Genomic DNA, 19,753 nt, shown 5'->3' on the forward strand with positions numbered 1-19,753 from the left:
ATTCAGTTATAAAGTATATTTCACGTCTACTTCTTGGCCGGTGCCTTTTCTTTTTTCACCTTCTTAGGTGGTGGAGGTGTCTTCTTGGCTGCTGGCTTCTTGGTCTTCTTAGCGGCCGCGAGTTTAAGAAGTTTTTGTCTCCTCTCGCGCAATTTCTCCGCTTTCACAGCTGGATCACTTGACGGCAACTTGATCTGGAATATAGTTGATGTTAGATTTGTGGTCTACACTAAGTGGTGATTAAGTTGAGTTGTGATTGAATCAGTTGTTGTCAACGTGAAGTAATCATAGTTGTTCATAACCCAATGCTCTGATAAGAGAATCATCATAATCTTACTAATACAGTGTAAACTCTTTATAACAATAAATTCCCTGTAACATTGAAGTAACAACTTGGTTGGTTTGCGTTAAAACCCACATATTGAAACACTCTATAGCGATACGCCATTCTCTATTACGAAGAAATGTGTTCATATTTATTATCGGTATTATTGTTTGAATTCGCCGTAATTGCGAAGCGACCGCTGCCCATAGACATTCGGAATTTGCTATGCGTTGCCTACCCTCATTCGACGAAGCAGGAGAACACACAAAAAGATAATATTTAACCTTCCTATACATCTCCTCTTCCATCAAATCCACCTCCCTTTCCCATCCTTTCCTTATAAGAAAAGGGTGGGAAGGGAAAGAGGACTAAAATTAGGACTCCGGATTATATTTTTGAAGGTATATTGATAACATCTAGACATATAGATTATTGTGAAGTCTACTTACGCCTCTCTTCTCAGCCAAAGCGAGAGCACGAGCGTTGCTCTTCCTCTGCTGATCGAGTACAGCTTTCCTTCTCAACACAGCAGAGTACGGGTTGAGACGTAACATTGCCTTGGTGTTGGTCAGCGGGTTCAGTTTGCGAGTTGCACGGATCACACGCTTGCTGAAATTATGTACAGTATATTGAGTTATTGGTTGAATATTGAGTTGTTTGTGTTGAATTATGATTGAATCAGTTATTGTCAACGTGATTGAGTAATCATTGTTTATCATAACCCAATGCTCTGATAAGAGAATATCATCATCTTATATATCTATATATATAGTCAGAAAGTGGTGTTAGTTACACTATTTATAACTCAAGATAGGTAGAACTGATTTAGCTGAAAATTGATGGGGAGGTAGCTTAGAACTAGGAGACGGACATAGGAACTTTTTTATCTTGCGTGCATTTTTTTTTTACTCCGCGCGGACGGAGTCGCGGATAAAAGCTAGTATTATATTTTAAAAAAAAAGATAATTATTTGTAAGTCACCCCTAACTTGAGGTTCTGAGCAACTCAGTGAGGACTTATAGTTAGCTGATGATTATTTGAGGCCAAATAAAGTTTTTAATTGTAACATTGACAAAAGAAACTAATTATACATAGAAATATGTCTTAGCTGAGGTACATCAGGGACATGAGGTAGACCAACATTGTCAGCGTTGAAGACATTGTTTCGCTTGGCCCAAGATAGAAAGACTTTCGCTAATCTGACGACCAATCTCTAATCATAGCATTGAAATTGTTAAATGAATGACTTTAATAATATGCAATTATTTTTAGTTATTTCTCAAGATAGTATATGACTTTATATCATCATCAGCTCACTATAAGTCCCCACTGAGGGGCTCGGAGCCTACCCCAAGTTGGAGGTGACTAGACCATAGCCAACCACGCTGGCCCAGTGCGGGTTGACTTCACACATATGATTGAATTTCTTCTCAGATATGTGCGGGTTGTATCGTAAGAGCGTCGTATAAATGTACATATGTAAATCGAAACTCCAAAAACACATTGGTACATGGCGGGATTCGAACCCAGGACCTGCAGAATGCAAGTCAAGTGCTTCTTAACCCCTGAGCCACCGACGCTCATTATATGCCATTGGCTAATTATTTTAAAAACTTAATATATTGTTATAACTTAGATGTAGAACTATAGTCAAAGTATTTTTGCTAGCTTTTAGTATAAATGTAAACTCACTTGGGCGCTCTGAGAACTTTACGGATCTCCTCAGACTTGAGCAGACGGGTGAGGTCAGTGTTGGCCATCTTGGGCTGGGGAAGGTTGAAGTTCTTCTTCTCCTTTGAGGGTGTCTTCCATGAACCAAACAGTGGGTCTAGAAAAAAATAAAGATATTTATTTTATTTTGTGCTAAACAGTGAAAGAATTTTTCAATTAGGTAATTAGGAAGCTTATTCAATACAAAAAAACATACAAATCTTTACTCTTCCTTCTTTTTTTGCTAACTTAAATTTCTTTGTAACACCTATATACTAAACTAGCTTTTACCCGCGACTCCGTCCGCGCGGAATTAAAAAAATGCACACAAGATAAAAAAAGTTCCTATGTCCGTCTCCTAGTTCTAAGCTACCTCCCCATCAATTTTCAGCTAAATCAGTTCGACCGATCTTGAGTTATAAATAGTGTAAATAACACCACTTTCTTTTATATATATATATAGATGACGGAACAGATTTTGACTAGAGAAATGCCATTACATTTGTATCCTTCCCCCGAATGTCATAAATAAATTGTGTTTTTAAATAAAATTAATGTAAATGTATTCCAACATATCGACACACCGTATTGCTTCTACAATACGATGCTTCCTATGAGAACAATTTAATATAACCCACATATTTATAACTCGGATATACAAAATGTATAACAAGTACAGCTTTGTGGGGACTTAACCGGTAATATAAATTTAAAAAAAAATGTCCAAAAATATAATATAAATCATACTAATATTATAAATGCGAATGTTTAAATGGTTGTTTGTTTGAAGATATCTCCAGAACGTCTCAACGTATCTAGATGAAATTTGTCACAGATGTAGAACATAGTCTGGAAGAGCACATATACTACTGTTTTTTTTTTTTAAATCCGCGCGGACAGAATCGCGGGTGACCGCTAGTACTTTAATAACTTAACAAACAGGGAGGTAATGACCTGAATTCACTGAAATAGTAAAGTAACCATTGCCTATAGATATTTTCATTAAGTTAAGAGGTCGCAGTGCATTTATCTACCCTTAATGATCAGAGGAAATACAATTAGAGGATATATCCTCTACCCTTCACATCATTTCATTACAAGAAAAGAATAGGAAGGGGAAGAAATATACAATTATCCTCTGACAAACACAATGATAAGAGTTGCTGCAGGTATACTCAGTATTTGAAGGTCTTCTGTATGCTGTATTAATGTACTCACCGAGCCTCTCAAAGGCAGACTTGGTCCAGATGATGAAGCGGCCAACATGACCGCCTGGAGCCAACTTAAGCAGGTTGAGTTTGTCAACTTTCAACATATCAACGCCGGGGATGTTGCGGAAAGCGCGTGTAAGACCCTGCAATAATATTATAATTATAATAAACAAATTAATAAACTGAAGAATTAATATATCCATAGATTATATTTGTCTCTGGTCAAAAAGACTAATACAAGCCAGTGAAGTTTAAACAAATGACCGCTGCCTAGACATCCACAGTTGCACAGGTCCCCTACCTTTAATTGACAGGACGGGGACTCATAGTAAGATATTACCCTTACCCATGTGTCCCCTCCTCTACAAACCCATCTTCACTTCGCATACTTATAAAAAAAATAATGGGAAGGGAAAAAGGAGTAAAACTTGGCCTCCGACAGACACTTATCAGACTATACTTGGAATAAGTTCACACCCGGGTATTCTGTAGGGTTATGGTATTGCTTCGGGCAAGTCAACACATTCTTGCAACAGATGTTACAGTTCTTTACTACATTTAATAAAGAATCTCTATGTTTAGATGGATGGATGTTTGTTTGAATGCATCTCCGGAACGGCTTAATGAATCTTGAAGAAATTTGTCACAGATGTAGAAAATAGAAGAACTTCTTGAAGAACACATAGGCTATTTTTTATTCCTCGCACACAGTATCGCGGGTAACAGCTAGTATTGTATAAATATATTAGGTCCTTACATATGAAATTGGCGTTTTTCGTACTGGCCACTTTAATCACGAATTTCTCCTCTTTGGTAAGGAATTCCAAATTCAAATTTGTACAGCTATAGACTCATGTATTTGTGGTTCGACGACCGTCATTCATTTGTTTTTTTTCTTCTGTTTTTTTCTGTTTGCGTCACTCATTTTACAAAATGGAAAACTTAAAATATCGCATTATTTACGAGTACGAGTTCCGCCGTGGCACTAGTGCTGCGGAAACGACTCGAAGGGTGAATGATGTGTATGGCGGTCGTGTTGCAAAAGAAAACACAGTTCGTTTTTGGTTCCAACGTTTTCGTTCTGGAAATTTCGATCTGCAGAACAAGCCCCGTGGACGGCCCGAGACTCAAGTTGATAATGAAGAGTTGAAGGCTATTGTGGAAGCGGATCCATCGCAAACCACGTCCGAGTTAGCTGCAGGCTGCGATGTTAGTGATAAAACTGTTTTAATTCACTTGAAGCAAATTGGGAAGATTAAAAAGCTTGAAAGGTGGGTACCTCACGAATTGACTGAAGCAAACCGGCAAACGCGCGTCGACTGTTGCGTTACATTACTAAACCGGCACAATAATGAAGGTATTTTAAACCGAATCATTACCTGTGATGAAAAATGGGTTCTTTACGATAATCGGAAGCGCTCAGCGCAATGGTTGGATCCTGGCCAGCCAGCCAAATCCTGCCCCAAGCGAAAATTAACCCCAAAAAAGTTACTTGTAAGCGTTTGGTGGACTAGTGCCGGTATTGTTCATTACAGTTTTCTCAAATCTGGCCAGACTATTACGGCTGATGTCTATTGTCAGCAATTGCAAACCATGATGGAAAAGCTAGCGGCTAAACAACCTAGGCTGGTCAATCGCTCCACGCCACTGCTGCTTCACGACAACGCTAGACCACACACTGCGCAACAGACGGCTACTAAATTAGAAGAGCTTCAATTGGAAATTCTAAGACATCCTCCGTACTCCCCGGACCTTGCTCCAACAGATTACCATTTTTTTTCGAAATTTGGATAACTTCTTGCAAGGGAAAAAATTCAACTCCGATGGGGCAGTCCAAATCGCCTTCAAAGATTTTATTGATTCCCGTCCGACTGGTTTTTTTAGTAAAGGGATCAATGAACTACCTATGAGATGGCAAAAGTGCATAGAAAATAATGGTTCATACTTTGATTAATTAAATATATTATATTAAAAAATATTCGACTTTTTGTTCCTCCCATACAAAACGCCAATTTCATATGTAAGGACCTAATACAAATGTACACCACATGTCGACACATCAGCTAAAACAAATATCAGCTGAAGTTTCCTTCGGGTGCTAAATTCAATCTGCCCTCAACTTCGTAACTAAATTCATATTAAATGAAATAAGTAAGGCTTGTGAGGGTTAAACTAAAAAAAAGAAGATTAAAAATTTGAAAACTCCGATCCCAGGCTATGTTCAATTAAAAATGCGACTTAGACACATACATAGTAGGTTTTCTATTATCCCGGTCAGACTTGTACATACCTGGTCCTTGTGGTAGACGATGAGTGGTCCCTTACGCTGGAGACGACGACGGTTGCGCATCTTACCCTTGCCGGCGCGAAGGCGTTGAGATTTGTACACCTAAACACAAAAAAAAACTATTTGTTAAGTAAAAAAAAAAAACTGCAGCGTTTCCCAAAGTTGGCGATAACGCCCCCTTGGAGGCGTTTGAAACCTAGTAGGGGGCGATAAGGGGCCCAAAAAATGGTGGGCATTGAAATTAATCAAAGTAATGAAATTGTGGTTTTTAAGTTTTAGGGCTGAATAAAAATTAGGGGGCTCTGAAATATAATTAATTTTCAAAGGGGGCGGTGAAAGAAATAAGTTTGACAATCACTGGTCTACAGTAACAAAGTTAAATGTTCAGTTTGTCTTCCTAAGTCTAAATCAATTCTGAAATAGTTCAGATTAACTGTTGTTATAGGTAACTTATTCTAGTCCCAATTTTAACAACCAATTTTTATCTAACTGGTCATTTTAAACAGGGACACTTAACTATTCTGTGGCTAACTAAGTGACCGTTTTGTTCCTATAAGTTTAACAAATTTGAGTGCAGGACACATACTTTTTTTATAGCATTAGGTGACAAAGTAAATAGAATTCGCTAAAATAGCGAAGTGTCTACTGCCCATAGACATCTATATTAACAGATGTACATTTTATCGATATTAAATTTTAATTATTTTTGAATTCGACAACATTTCACATACCTTGAGTACATCAGACCAGGCCTTGATGCGTCTCAGAAAGATGACCGCTTGCTTGGTCTTGTTGATCTCTTGCACCTTGTCGGAAACCACCAGCGGCAGCTCGGGGATCTTGTCAATAATGTGGCCTGACACAATATTTTACTCATCATCATCAGCTCACAATTTGTCCCCACTGAGGGTCTCAGAGACTACCCTAAGTTAGATATGACTAGGTCATAGTAAACCACAGTCAAGTGCGAGTTGACTTCACAAATATCATTGAATATCTTCTCAGATATGTGCAGCATCACGATGTTTTACATCACCGTAAGAACGTTGGATAAATAATAAATATACATATGTAACACATTGATACATGGCGGGATTCGAACCCAGGACCTGCTGATTGACAAGTCAAATGCTTAATCCCTGAACCACCAATGCTCGATTACAAAATGAACAATTTTTTTAAATACTACTTTTAGATTGAACTCTTCCGATACATAGATCTTGTAATCAAAATTTGACCCACTTTCTGTTGTTACACAACTAATATTGTGACCTGTGCAGCATTTCTTGCTATGTTCAGAGCGATCAAGATGTTCGAAAAAAAATTTACACCTTTAGTCTTGATGACAAAATAATGTTTTGCATTCAAATGAATTGTAAATCAATTAAAATAACGACTGCCACTAAATGGCGGATTTGGAACAACATTAGTATCGCCAAATGAAAATCCGAGTTTTAAAGGAAGTAAAAATACGGAACATTTGTATATATTAATTTTGTACAACAGTCACTGCACCCGTAACTACTATAGAGTTGTTCCGGAACGCCATGTCTGTGCATTTACTTTGGCACTAATCCGCAGTAACACTTGGTAGCACTCCAGCTTGCCAAATGTGGACATTTAGTGCAAATATTAAGATAGAATTTATATACAGTTAAGGATTTTTTTTTTCCTACCCATATGGATTACATCATTTGACAATCACAATACAAAAATGTACATATGTGAATCGAAAATTGAAAAATACATTAGTACATGGCGGGATTCTCAGTACATGCAGATTATAAGTGCTTAACTCCTGAGCCACCCACTTTCCCTGTATGATATTTGATCTATACTGAGGATAGATGTTGGAACATTTAATTTAAGGAAACAACAATCTCATAAATACAATATTAGGAAAAAGTGAGAGTGAGAAAAACTTAGAAAGTAGGAACTACAAATTGCTCCATCGACAAGGAAGCCATAGTTTTAAAATTTCAACATGCTTAAATTTTCTACGGTTAATTGCTGGAATCAGATATAAGTGGGAGCTAATTTGACTGTACCTCTAGCCTGGACAAGGGCTGGCACTCCGGCAGCGGCGAGCGCGGCTGCGGCTGCTGCACGGCGCTGGCGTAGATTGACGCGGCGATGCCAGCGGCGCCACGGCTTGGTAGGTGCGAACATGCGACCTCCACGGCACATGTTACCAAACGCACCCTGACCTGACCTATGCAAATAAAATAAAAAAACTAAATGTACCCTATGCCACTCAGGGGAAGAATATGAATTAAATGACACCGGACTAGTCAAAAATGCCACAATTACAATAGAATTGATTTACATACAAACTCACATACACAATAAAAACATTACCCTCCTAAGTGGGATAATTACATCTAACTCCAGATGAACACTAACCATCACTCACAGTTTTAAACAACCAGAAAATGCCACTTAGTCTAGAAACAGTGAAGTAATCTAAAATTCTAGATGTAGGTCTTCCAAACATCGAGATATTTGTAAAACATAACAGTCCTGTAAAGTGAACCTCTTTTTATCTAGTCAAATGGAGCACTGCACATTGCGCCAATGACCTTGAGGGCCGCCAAGTAATAAACATAACTTACCTATGGGTACCACCACCACGCACACGTGGGATACGGGCAACAGCACGACCGGTACCCCATGACTCAGCACTGGTTTGATGACCTGGTGAAAACTTGAGAAGTTATTTAATCAGCCTTTACCAGTCTATTGCTGGAGAAAACAGACATTATGTTCTATATCACATCTTCAGTCCTGTGCTACCTAATACATGCAGCCCTAACCTAAACGGGAGCTCAAGGGTCGACGATATTTTTCTCGCTTAATAAGGTTTATCGGTTTCTCACTTATGGAGGTAGTTCGTCGGGACCAGACTATGACTCACGCTAATCCAGGTATAACTGTATATAAATATTTTTTTAATACTATAGATAATTGTCAATCCTTTTGTTTAACTTGCCTTATTTTATATTTGAGAGCTTACAAAGAATCTATAATACATTGAAAACAGTGTACAACAGTCACTGCACCCGTAACTACTATAGAGTTGTTCCGGAACGCCATGTCTGTGCATTTACTATAGCACTAATCCGCAGTAACACTTGGTAGCACTTTCAGCTTGCCAAATGTGGACATTTAGTGCAAATTAAGTTAATTAAGAGATGACAATATATTTTTACAAGCAATCCTACACTAGATAGAAATCTAACAGTAAAAAGTATCCAAATATCTATGGGTCCTATGTATAATAGACAAAGTAACAAATTGATGATTTTTACTTTTTTATGTTAAAATCTACCTAAATAAAAAATACACATTTACAGATGTAAATGTTATTTTTTGCTGAAGTTAAAGGGCCAATGCTGCCTATTTTCCTTTATGGTTAAAACTTTGAGAGCCTCTCCGGAAAAGTTGTCAATTTACACATGGGCCCTTATTCATAGGAGCCATCAATATCTTCTGGTATTACTAATCACTTAACATTACATCAGATTTGTTTTTCCCATAAAGACCCTTTTCATTAGATAAATGTGTTTATATACATACCGGCTTCCTTGCTCACACTGTACGGCTGCCTCGAGTTCTTAGACATAGATACATGGACATCGTTGACGAGGTCCGGGCGGATGGGCGCCTTGAACACGAATGGTAGAGCGATGGAGGAGCCCTGCTCCACTTCACTCTTCTCCGAGTATACCGACACTAATGGTCGGGCAACTGATAGACTCTGGAATGTGAAAAGTATTTTTGTTTTTTTCATATATATCTCCTATAGAGCGTCGGCGGCTCAGGAGTTAAGTACTTGACTTGCAATCTGCAGGTCTTGTCTTGGGTTTGAATCTCGCCATGTACCAATGTGTTTTTCCAGGAGAAATTCAAAGATATGTGTGAAGTCAACCAACCCACACTGGCCCAGTGTGGTTGACTATGGCCTGGTCACCACTTAATTACGGTAGGCGCTTTGTCCCGCAGTGGGGATGTATAGTGAGCTGATGATATATCTCCACTAAGGGGCTCGGACACGGTTATTTTTTAATTACCAGAAAAAAAATCAGTAAAAATACTCATATAATAATTTTTTTTTTACTTAATAATGATAAATTTAATAACATAATGAGACTTTTAAGAAAGCTATAAAAACATGGACACAATACTTATTACAAACTAAATACTATGAGTTGTTTTATTAATGGAAATTGCTTTGTTATAGTTAAGTGTACAGAAGTAGGTTGTAAGTGTCTTTGTGGCTTCTAATGAATAGAATGTGCAGAAACTATTATTACAAGCAATATCTTTGTGTGTGTGTGCGTGTCCACACACTGATTTGTTTATCGGAATTCAACCAATATTTCAGTTTTTTGTTGGATAATCTGTTAATTTCGAATTGCATATAATCTATTTTTTAAATATGGTCTATATTTTTTTAATAATTATTATGCAATCTTATTAATCTGCATTTTGTAGATTATAATATTCTACTTGAATAAAAACTCATTGTTTTATCTGTGATTGAAGGAAATAAAGTAATAATAAGAATTTTTTGGCAATTTTTAAATAAAATTTGTATTCTTAATGTCGACACACTACTCAAATTGGTATGAGTAATGTTTCCTAAAAGAAATTTAATCTACCCCTTCTTGTACCCAGAAGACTACAAAAGTACGACCAGGAAGAGTATGGGGTTATTGAAACGAAATTGGGAAACGTAATAATAAATATAAATCAATCACATAAAAACAAAGAATAGCAGTTAATTTTTGTACCATGTATAATTTCGAGTAATAGAACTAAACAAAGTTATGATTATAAAAATTATACGAACTTTGTAGGTGTTTGTAAAATCATAACCTCAAAATAGTACCGACGAAATAACCAGACTATTGGACCATTAATCTTGAATACATACTTGTAAAAGCTTTTAATAGATAAAAATTTGTACATTTTGTGCAACATTCATGAAAATATTAGCTTATATACACAAGCTTTCAAGGACATGGACAAAACACATTGGTTACATGCCGTATTCGATACAAGACAACAATAGCCATTGTATTATACGAAAACTATAATAATTTACTATTGAAACTATGATTATTAGACGGTTGATAGCTTAAGGTTGTTGAAAAAATAATAGATTGATGATATTTCACGAAACTAAAATGCAACACGTGGGAACAACCGTATTATAAAAATTAAGTTCTATTCTCGCACTTACACTGTTAATTCACCACTTTAGTATTTAATTGATTATAATATCACATTTTTGAAACGTAAACTTACCATTTCGCTGTATTAGCGAAGCAATTCCTCCAAAAACACACTATAAGCGGTGGTAATGACCATCCGCCATGCCACGGAGGAATAAAAAGACCGGAAGAGAAGTTCTATGTGACAGTACTAAAAGGCAGTTGCCATAGTAATTGTTTTACTGCGAAAAAAAATTAAAAGAATTTTACTCAATATTTTTATCTCTTTAATAATATTATAAAAATCAATTAAGATGATTTAATCCCCAAAAATATTCAGTGTCGACAGATTTATGCGAAAAGTACAATAACAAAGGCATTCGAATAAAATAGAAATTCAAGTGCGCTTTGCAGTAAGTGAGGAAGGGCACGTTGAAAAGAACAATCCTACATAAAGTATGTATTTGCCGTTTCGTCGCTTCTCCTTAAAATTTTATAATGTAAACTTAATAAACTTTATGTTTATCTTAGCTAATTTTTATATCTCTTAATAAATGATATCTTAGTAAAACTTTATGTTTATCTTTTCGACAGCGTTGTCAATTGTTGTCAAATAAACTTTAATGAATCAGTTATTTAAACATTGAAAAACCATTATTGGAAGAGTCGATAAAGATCAACTAATTGTACCTATGTGATGTATAAAACGGCTTTAATAGAAACACTAGTATTTACTTTAATTAGATGTAATTCCAAACAAGCTATTTTAAGTTTGTTTAGTTTAGTAATTTCTTAACAAAGACAATATCTTGAATCAGAATGGGAGAGAATTCTGAAGAGAAAGTGCAGAGTAATAAAGAAAATAATAACATTAACATCAGTCAAGAACAACAGCCAGTACAGCCACCAGAGATCCAACCTACTATGATTAATAGTCTTGAGCCTCTAGAAAAGAACTTTTTAAATATTCCAGAAGACAAATCTACCAATAAACAACTAACACTAAGTATAAAGTCACCTAAATCATCTTTAACATTGTGTGCTTCTAAAAATATTGTATTATCACCACAGACAAACACAAATTCGCCTCAACCACTACCATCAACCTCCCATTATGCAACGACTTCAAGATTTTTCACAACGGCATGTACCATGGAAGTACCGACTTTGTTTCAACTTTGTATTTCACAATTAAATAAAAGTTCCATTAGCCTCTCCGCTTACACCATTCCCAGAGTTACACAAAAAGCTGATAATGCTGAAGCGAAATCTGCGGCTTTATCCACTCCAGATTCACTTACTAGTGCACCACCGTCATATTCGTTTGTCTTAAGGCAAATGGATTTAAGACGTAGACCAAGACTATTAGGTACTTTTATACCTTCACCATCTTTCATAGCAAAACCTCCGCCACCTACGTATGCGACAGCTTTTGACATTTATGTTGATAATCCTATACCTCCTCCTCCGAGAATATATAACTATGGTTTTACATCAATGCCCGTTATTTGTCCAGAATGTGGGTATACAGGTATGAGCATGATTACCGCTAGAGTTACGATTTGTACACATTTATGTGCGGTGGCATTGTGCGTTTTTTGTTGCTGGTTTTGTGTACCGTTGCCCTACGTTTTACGTTCTTGTAAAAATGTTTATCATTATTGTAGAAATTGTCGTACTTTTTTAGGAATGTATTGTCCAACGAACCCCGAAAATGTCTATTGAATAAATATATATTTTAATTACTGGATTTAAGTTGTTTTGTGTAACCAATCTTATAATGTTGTCTTGCTGAAATCGAAATTTATCACGTGACCGGAAAACTTTTTATTGGACTTAATTTTTAAGTTCAAAAATATTATGAGAAATTTATATCTATTAAGTTCAGGTTATATAGTGGTAATTTATGACATACTAAATAAAGTGGAACTGTTCTTATAAGATTTTTTATGAAATAAAAAATTGTAAAAAACGTTTTAGAATTGCCATCATTATGCAATTATTTGTCATAGACAAATTCTTTGGTTAACCTTCGGCAAGAAAATATAAATTTTATTTGCGCTTTTTAACATAAACTGTATTTACGAGCATTACTATGCGGTTAAACAAAGTATTTTTAAGATATTCGCTAAAGAATAGGTTATTTTTTTCTAAATTGGTACGGTAGTTGATGTTTGAAATAAATGTGATTTCTCTTAAGGATGCGTTCATTCATTTAGTGTTAATTTTGGATTTTTTTGAAATTATTCTGAACTGTTATAAAATATCAAATTATTATTTTATGATAGTACAAATGCGATGTTAAAGTTTAACATACATAGGAATTCTTAATATAAATTAATTCTCTTGTTATCGTTAAAATAAAATGGCTTAACTTGAACGCTCTCGCTGTCAGTACAGTTTCAGCGCCCTCTAGCGTTAAAATGTCTTATTTGTAAAATTAGAAGTCACAGTTCTGCGAGTTCCGTGTGTGTTGCGGAAAATACCCTTTTTGGGCGTCCGACCACATGTGTGAATTGTGAACAAAATATGGTTCAATAGTGATTTTCAGCACAAAAAAGCTTTATTCGCAGTGTTCAGTATACAGGATTTATTGGTATAGTGCGCCCGGAGCGTTGTGTGTCATCGGAAAGTCTAAAAGAGCCGTCGGAAGTCTACCTTTTTGATGTAAATACGGTCCGAATAGGTTCTGTCTGGTGCGTGTTACAAAGTCAGCGAATAACTCTTGATTTCTTAAACTCTAATCTTTGTTATTAGTTGTGTGCACCGCAGCGGTACTAGTCGACCTTCAGGCAATTGATTTGGGTCGCGTTTTACGGGAAAGTTCGCCTCGCTCCGTGGGTACGGCCCGCAGCATGCCGTCGTGCTGCTAAGTGGCATGGATGCGCGCTCGTGATCGTCGGCCGGCGCGGAGCGCGCGCCCGAGCTTATATAACGAGGATAGCGGCGGCATGGCCGCTAGAGTGTCGGTCGAGGGCGCAGGGCCCTCGTACGCCTCGGTGCTGAACTTCAAAGGGGGGGATAGTAACAAGGAGAACATAGAGACTTCTGAGGAGACAGTGGACGTGGTGCCGCGGCAGGATGAGGAGGAGGAGGAGGGCTTCGTGCCGGTGATGTCGCACGGGCGGCGGCCGGGCAAGGGTCGCAAGGAGCGCGAGCGCAGAGCGCCGCCAAGAGCACACAAAAACCCTCAGCCCCATGCTGAGCCACAGACTTCGCAGGAACAACAGCAGCAGTCAGCAGAGGATCAGCCCAAGAAGTTTGTAGAGGCTCCCATACCGAAGGTCAATCCATGGCAGGTGAGTTGCTTTAGTCTATAGATCTACAATTCTTATGTTTATATGAATGCGGGATGAAGTTAACTCCAAATGTGCTTGTTACTTGTCATGATGACTATCTAAGTTCATATTTACATATATAATTCTTATTGATTACTTTATGATCAGTTTTTTTTTCATTGCAGCATTATATGCATTGCCAGTTAGTCATACAAGTACATCAATTCTCTTTGGTTTCATTGAATGTCTTGTTATTATACAATATGAAGTATAGTCAATATTAAGAAGATATATATTTTATGTTAATTTAGAGTAGCCAGAAGCTCATATAGCATACTATTATTTCGGTAACATATACATATTATGCTAATAGTATTGCATAACATACTGCAGAAATTACACAATGATATAGTGAAACTAGTGGTTAATTACCACTGTCCTCATCTGTGTTCCTATATTGGTACCCCCCTCATTGGTATGAAAAAAAGAGATGGCAAGAATATTTTAGTTATGTTACAGCATTGTGTATCAACATTATTTAAAGTTGTACTGTCATTTTATTATTTTAAAATGTACCTTCAAAAAATTGAACAAATCCGCTCATGAAAATATAACACTAAAATTGTCATACCCTCTTGAGTTATATAATTTCATATATTTTATACTAGCTGTGGCCCGCGACTATCCGTGCGGATACTTTAGTATTCATATTCTGCCACTTATCTTGCATCTTCTCTTGCATATCTTTCTTCTAGTATTCATATTTTGCCTGAGGCGTGAATCACTAGTTAACCCAGCTAGCCGAAGAACACCAACCCTTTTATGTTACTAATGACCTCCGGAAGCGATCTTGGCCTATTGTGTGTTCCATTCTCACAATAATTCAATTTTTTAATGTCGCACCAGTATATAATGGTCTATGCTTTTTACAAATATAGTTTTAAGAAAATAAATATAGGCATAACATAGTATCTAGTTGTGGTTTAATATTTGATTTCAACTGTTGAAATAGCTGTTTAAAACTTCTAATCTTTTTTATTCTCTTCAAAAATAGAAATAAAGTGTAAACACACATTTCTTTGTCACGCAGTATTGTAGCAATCATGTTATATTTTTAAATATTTATTTTTGCAATAGAAAGCCCTATATGTATGACATGCTTTAGGTTATATATTGTCACGCTATTAAACTTAGAAGGTGAGTAAATTGAAAAAATTGTTATGTGTGAAAGGGACAAAAATTGCAAGCAAAGATGGTTGCCATGGTAACGACAGTTCTCAGTCAATGTTGCCCAGCCAGCCCTTGTTGTCATTTGAGCATTTGAGTTATGATATTTTCAATTGAAAGTTTTACACAATTTAAACAATAAAACAAATTTATTCTGTGTAGCAAAAATGAATGGGATTTCATGTAGATGAAGTCGTATGAGACAGCTAGTGTCATATAAAGTTAAATCTTAAACAAAACTAAATTTTCAATAATGTGTGGGTAGGTATAAAAATGCAATTAAGTTATTGTAGATTCTGTATATTAATAAATTGAATACAGTTGAAGCTGGATAAGCGAGAGTTATTATTCAGTCCTGACAGACCTCCATAAGGAGAAAACTAGGGTTAGAGAGGAACCTCTATATGTGAGAAATATATTGTGGTACCTTGGACTCTCGCTTATCCAGGTTCAACAGTATATAATTCATTTATTAAATGAAATTTTCTTTTTAAAGCAATTTAAAATTACTCATAACACCTTGAGGAGTGGAACAGAAAAGATAGCAATTGAGCGATGCAAGAATCTTTGAGATATACTAATAGTATATCATCAGCCCTTGTAACTGAACTCTCTCCATGCAGCATGGATATGCATGAAAGATTCTTTCACACAATCTTAGTGACATGGAACATATTAATAATATTGCAATTTAATGAAGTATACTTGAAATAAAACTGTCAAGAACAGATAAATTTATATTATACTAGCTGTTACCCGCGACTCCGTCCGCGCGGAATAAAAAATAGAAAACGGGGTAAAAATTATCCTATGTCCTTTTCCTGGTTCTAAGCTACCTGCCCACCAATTTTCAGTCAAATCGATTCAGCCGTTCATGAGTTATAAATAGTGTAACTAACACAACTTTTTTTTATATATATATAAGATGTTGTTTGTCTCTTGGATGTCATCACTTGAGTGTGATAACCTTGTATAAGTACTTTGCCAAACTTTAAAAAACAGATACAAAAACCTTGTCTCATAAAAAAAAAACAATGGAAGAAAATTATTTATTTTATTATACTTTTAATGGTATATTAATGATACTAGAATATGTCTTACTAACTTTGTTTGATGAAAAATAGATGATTATCAACTTGTACTTAGGGTGGGTTGCACAGTATTACTACTACTCTTCCATACATCTCTAACAGCTGTTATATCTGAATTTACACCCTTCTTACTTATATCATCACCGTCTTCCTCCTAATTTTCTAGCCTTTCTTATTTTTGTAATTATCTCTCTGTATAATATGTCCATAGTTAACAATTAGGTTAATGCAAGGTTTTCATGTTTGAGGTGTGATGTACGAACAGCCTGAATTAATAATTTATTTATTAAATAATGTGCTTATAATGTCAGATATAGCTGACAATGTAAGGTTTATTTTTTTAGTCCACATCTGTTATTGCATAATACTTGTGTGTTATAACTGTAAATTGGCGATATCAGCATTGTGTCAGCCCTATTTCGTGTCATACTACTTTTAAATTTAATATCACTTTTCTATGGCGCATGGAATAGGAGTGAACTAATTGTGAAGGTGTATATGGCGTTGGTGGCTCAGGGTTTAAGCACTTGACTTGCTATCTGCAGGTCCAGGGTTCGAATACCGCAATGTACATGTGTTTTTCAATTTTCGATTTACATATGTACATTTATCTGACGTTCTTACGGTGAAGGAAAACATTGTTATACTGCACATATCTGAGAAGAAATTTAATGATATGTTTGAAGTCAACCATACTGCACTTGGCCAGCGTGGTTGACTATGGCCTAGTCATCCCTAACTTGGGGCAGGCTCCGAGCTCCTCAGTGGGGACATATAGTGAGCTGATGATGATAGGGAAATATGAGGCCATGGATACATTTTAGATGGATTGCTTTGAAAGACGATGTTTAAATAACATCTTTTCAAGTTTTTCAACCATATTTAAGGTAATGTTTTTTAGGTTGTTGATGTGTAGCCCAAATAGGTGAATCAATTTTGACAAGTAAATATATAATTTGATCCCTATTTTAGCACATTTAGTAACTAGTTATTTAATGGATGCTTTTCATGGGAGACTAGCTGTCGCACACAATCCGTATGGAATAAAAAAAGAACTGAATTATCTTATGTGTTGTTCCAGACTATGTTCTACATCTATGTCAAATTTTAGCTAGATCCGTTGAGCCGTTCTGGAGATACCTTCTAATAACAATCCATCCATGTAAAAATTTGCATCTATATATATAAAAGAAAGTCGTGTTAGTTACACTATTTATAACTCAAGAACGGTTGAATCGATTTGACTGAAAATTGGTGGGCAGGTAGCTTAGAACCAGGAAGTGGACATAGGATAATTTTTATCCCGTTTTCTATTTTTTATTCCGCGCGGACGGAGTCGCGGGTAAAAGCTAGTTTATAATATTAGTAACATGTGTTCTTTAGCAGCATATCATCCAATATGTTATTACAGTTTGTAGTCAACTTGCTTTATCACGCAATTCTTCAATTGTGCATATAATTGTGCAATACGAGGTTATAATAGTCACCTTACAGATACTTTGTAATAAAGTGCCAAAGGAAATAGATATAAATAAATCCATTCACTAAAATTTTAAAAACTATAAGTTTTTTGTCCTATGTGTGTAGTCGTTAGAACAATAGATGGGGCAAATTAAACAAAACAAAACAATTTATATTTTAATATTGCCAAAGTTGAAATAAAATAAGTAATTATTGCAGAACTTCTAAGATTTTAATCCGTTATTTTTTTTTTAAACTTTTTTTAAATACTTATTTTACGACAAGGACAAATATGATTTTTGTAGTTAGCTGTACAAAGAGAATAGTTGATTTTGTCCTTCATTTCACATTTTTAGGCTTTTATTGACCTGACTGGTTAATAGTTTGGTTTCAATACTTTGAATGAATGCCAGGTTTACATTATCCCAGTACAGTAGGACAGTAGTGCTGGTCTGGCATGAACTGTATGGGCTCACTGTCAACAATATTTACATTATGTCAGTTGTATGCCATTGCTTATTTTGAGCGCTTCTTGTCCTACTGTACTGGTGTAATGTAAACCAAACATAAAATATCATACTAATATTATAAATGCGAAAGTTTAGATCAGGGATTCTCAAAGGGGTCGATATCGAACTTAAAGCATTGCTAATTCTCACTCTGTCTTCTATTGATCTGAGTCAGATTGAAATATAATAATAATAACAATAATTGATCTTAAAAGTAGATAATTTGGCCATGGGGGTCTGTGGAAAAGGTTCATTTTGGAAAAGAGGGTCAGTTTTCCAAAATAGTTTTGGGACCCCTGGTTTAGATGGATAAATGGTGGTTTTAAGGTATCTCCGGAACAGCTCAACAGATCTTGATGAAATTTAGCACAGTTGTTGAACACAGTCAGGTAGAACACATAGACTACTTATTAAGTTTTTCTCTTAAATGTGGCGCGGACGACATTTCGAGCGACAGCTAGTGAGTTTTGTAATTTTGAAACCCTATGAAAACTTTTTATTAAAAAAAAATTAATATTTTATTCACCAAACTAGTTATGTCGTCAATGCTAATAAAATTTGTATTATCATGCGACCTATTGATTTATTGTGACATAACACGTGTTAATTTTTGAGGTTATTTGGTAATAGTGTATGTATCTGAATTTTGTTATCGGTACGATTTCGTAATGGCGCCCGTCAAAATGCCGCGAATGCATTGTCACGCGCGTAATTCTTTTTTTTTTGACAGAGATAATGACTTAATTTTTTTTACTTTTATTTTAAAGTTTCCAAATTTATGTTGTTATTTAAGGAATAATTTAATTGTTTTTTATTTTATTTTATCAATGCCGAATGAATTCATAACATTTTTTAAAAATTTTAATGACTTTTTTCACGAAATAGTGTCAATAATAATGTTGTTACTTCAAGAAATTGATTAATTTTTTGTTGCTCTTAACATCCTAACTTCGTTATTATTATTATATCCTGGTCTAAAGCGATAAACGGACAATTTCTGTTTTAAACGTGTACATATAATATTGCTACTGATTTCTTATCGAAGATTACAGAACATTTTTATCGTGTAAAGATTAATGTTTTACAAAATACACATTAAAATAAAATTTAGCCTTGGTTTTTTCGTGTATTCCGTATTTCTTTATTAATAAATCAATTTTAGGATTCCAAAATGAAATGTAAATTTTAAAAGACTTGTGAAATTTTTTTTTCGTCAATTTTGAATTTCGAATGAATTAAAAAAAAGATCGTATGATGCTAGGCTTGACCACAAGGTCATTGGGCCACCATACTTGATGTGTTGTAATGTTTGTAGCGAAAGTGTTATTACGTAATTTTTGAACCAGTTTAATTTTTATAACCAGAACATTTTCGAAACCGACGTTCTAAATGTGTGATCGAAATTTCTGGCGAGAAAAAAAAAATTGAGAGGTGTGTT

The 19,753-nt window shown here is 35.4% G+C and overlaps 2 protein-coding genes across 2 annotated transcripts in view; one reads left to right on the plus strand and one right to left on the minus strand.

The window, feature by feature from the left end:
• Position 1: 1 nt before the first annotated feature.
• On the minus strand, positions 2–10,947 carry LOC106719483 (60S ribosomal protein L4). The gene is made up of 10 exons (XM_045685168.1): positions 10,844–10,947; positions 9,110–9,290; positions 8,146–8,227; positions 7,582–7,745; positions 6,265–6,389; positions 5,537–5,635; positions 3,254–3,389; positions 2,018–2,153; positions 775–934; positions 2–194 (listed from the first exon to the last, which is right to left on the minus strand). The coding sequence occupies exons 1-10, from the start codon at positions 10,844–10,846 to the stop codon at positions 27–29; spliced, it is 1,254 nt and encodes a 417-aa protein (XP_045541124.1). The 5' UTR covers positions 10,847–10,947; the 3' UTR covers positions 2–26.
• A 2,246-nt stretch (positions 10,948–13,193) lies between these two features.
• Positions 13,194–19,753, plus strand: part of LOC106721321 (la-related protein 1B) — a 67,696-nt gene continuing 61,136 nt past the window's right edge. Inside the window, exon 1 of the mRNA XM_045685169.1 lies at positions 13,194–14,048. Coding sequence (XP_045541125.1) covers positions 13,632–14,048 — 417 coding nt within the window. The 5' untranslated portion in view covers positions 13,194–13,631. The remainder of the gene's footprint in view (positions 14,049–19,753) is intronic.

Source organism: Papilio machaon, chromosome 29 (assembly GCF_912999745.1).
Source record: "Papilio machaon chromosome 29, ilPapMach1.1, whole genome shotgun sequence".
Lineage (NCBI taxonomy): Eukaryota > Metazoa > Arthropoda > Insecta > Lepidoptera > Papilionidae > Papilio > Papilio machaon.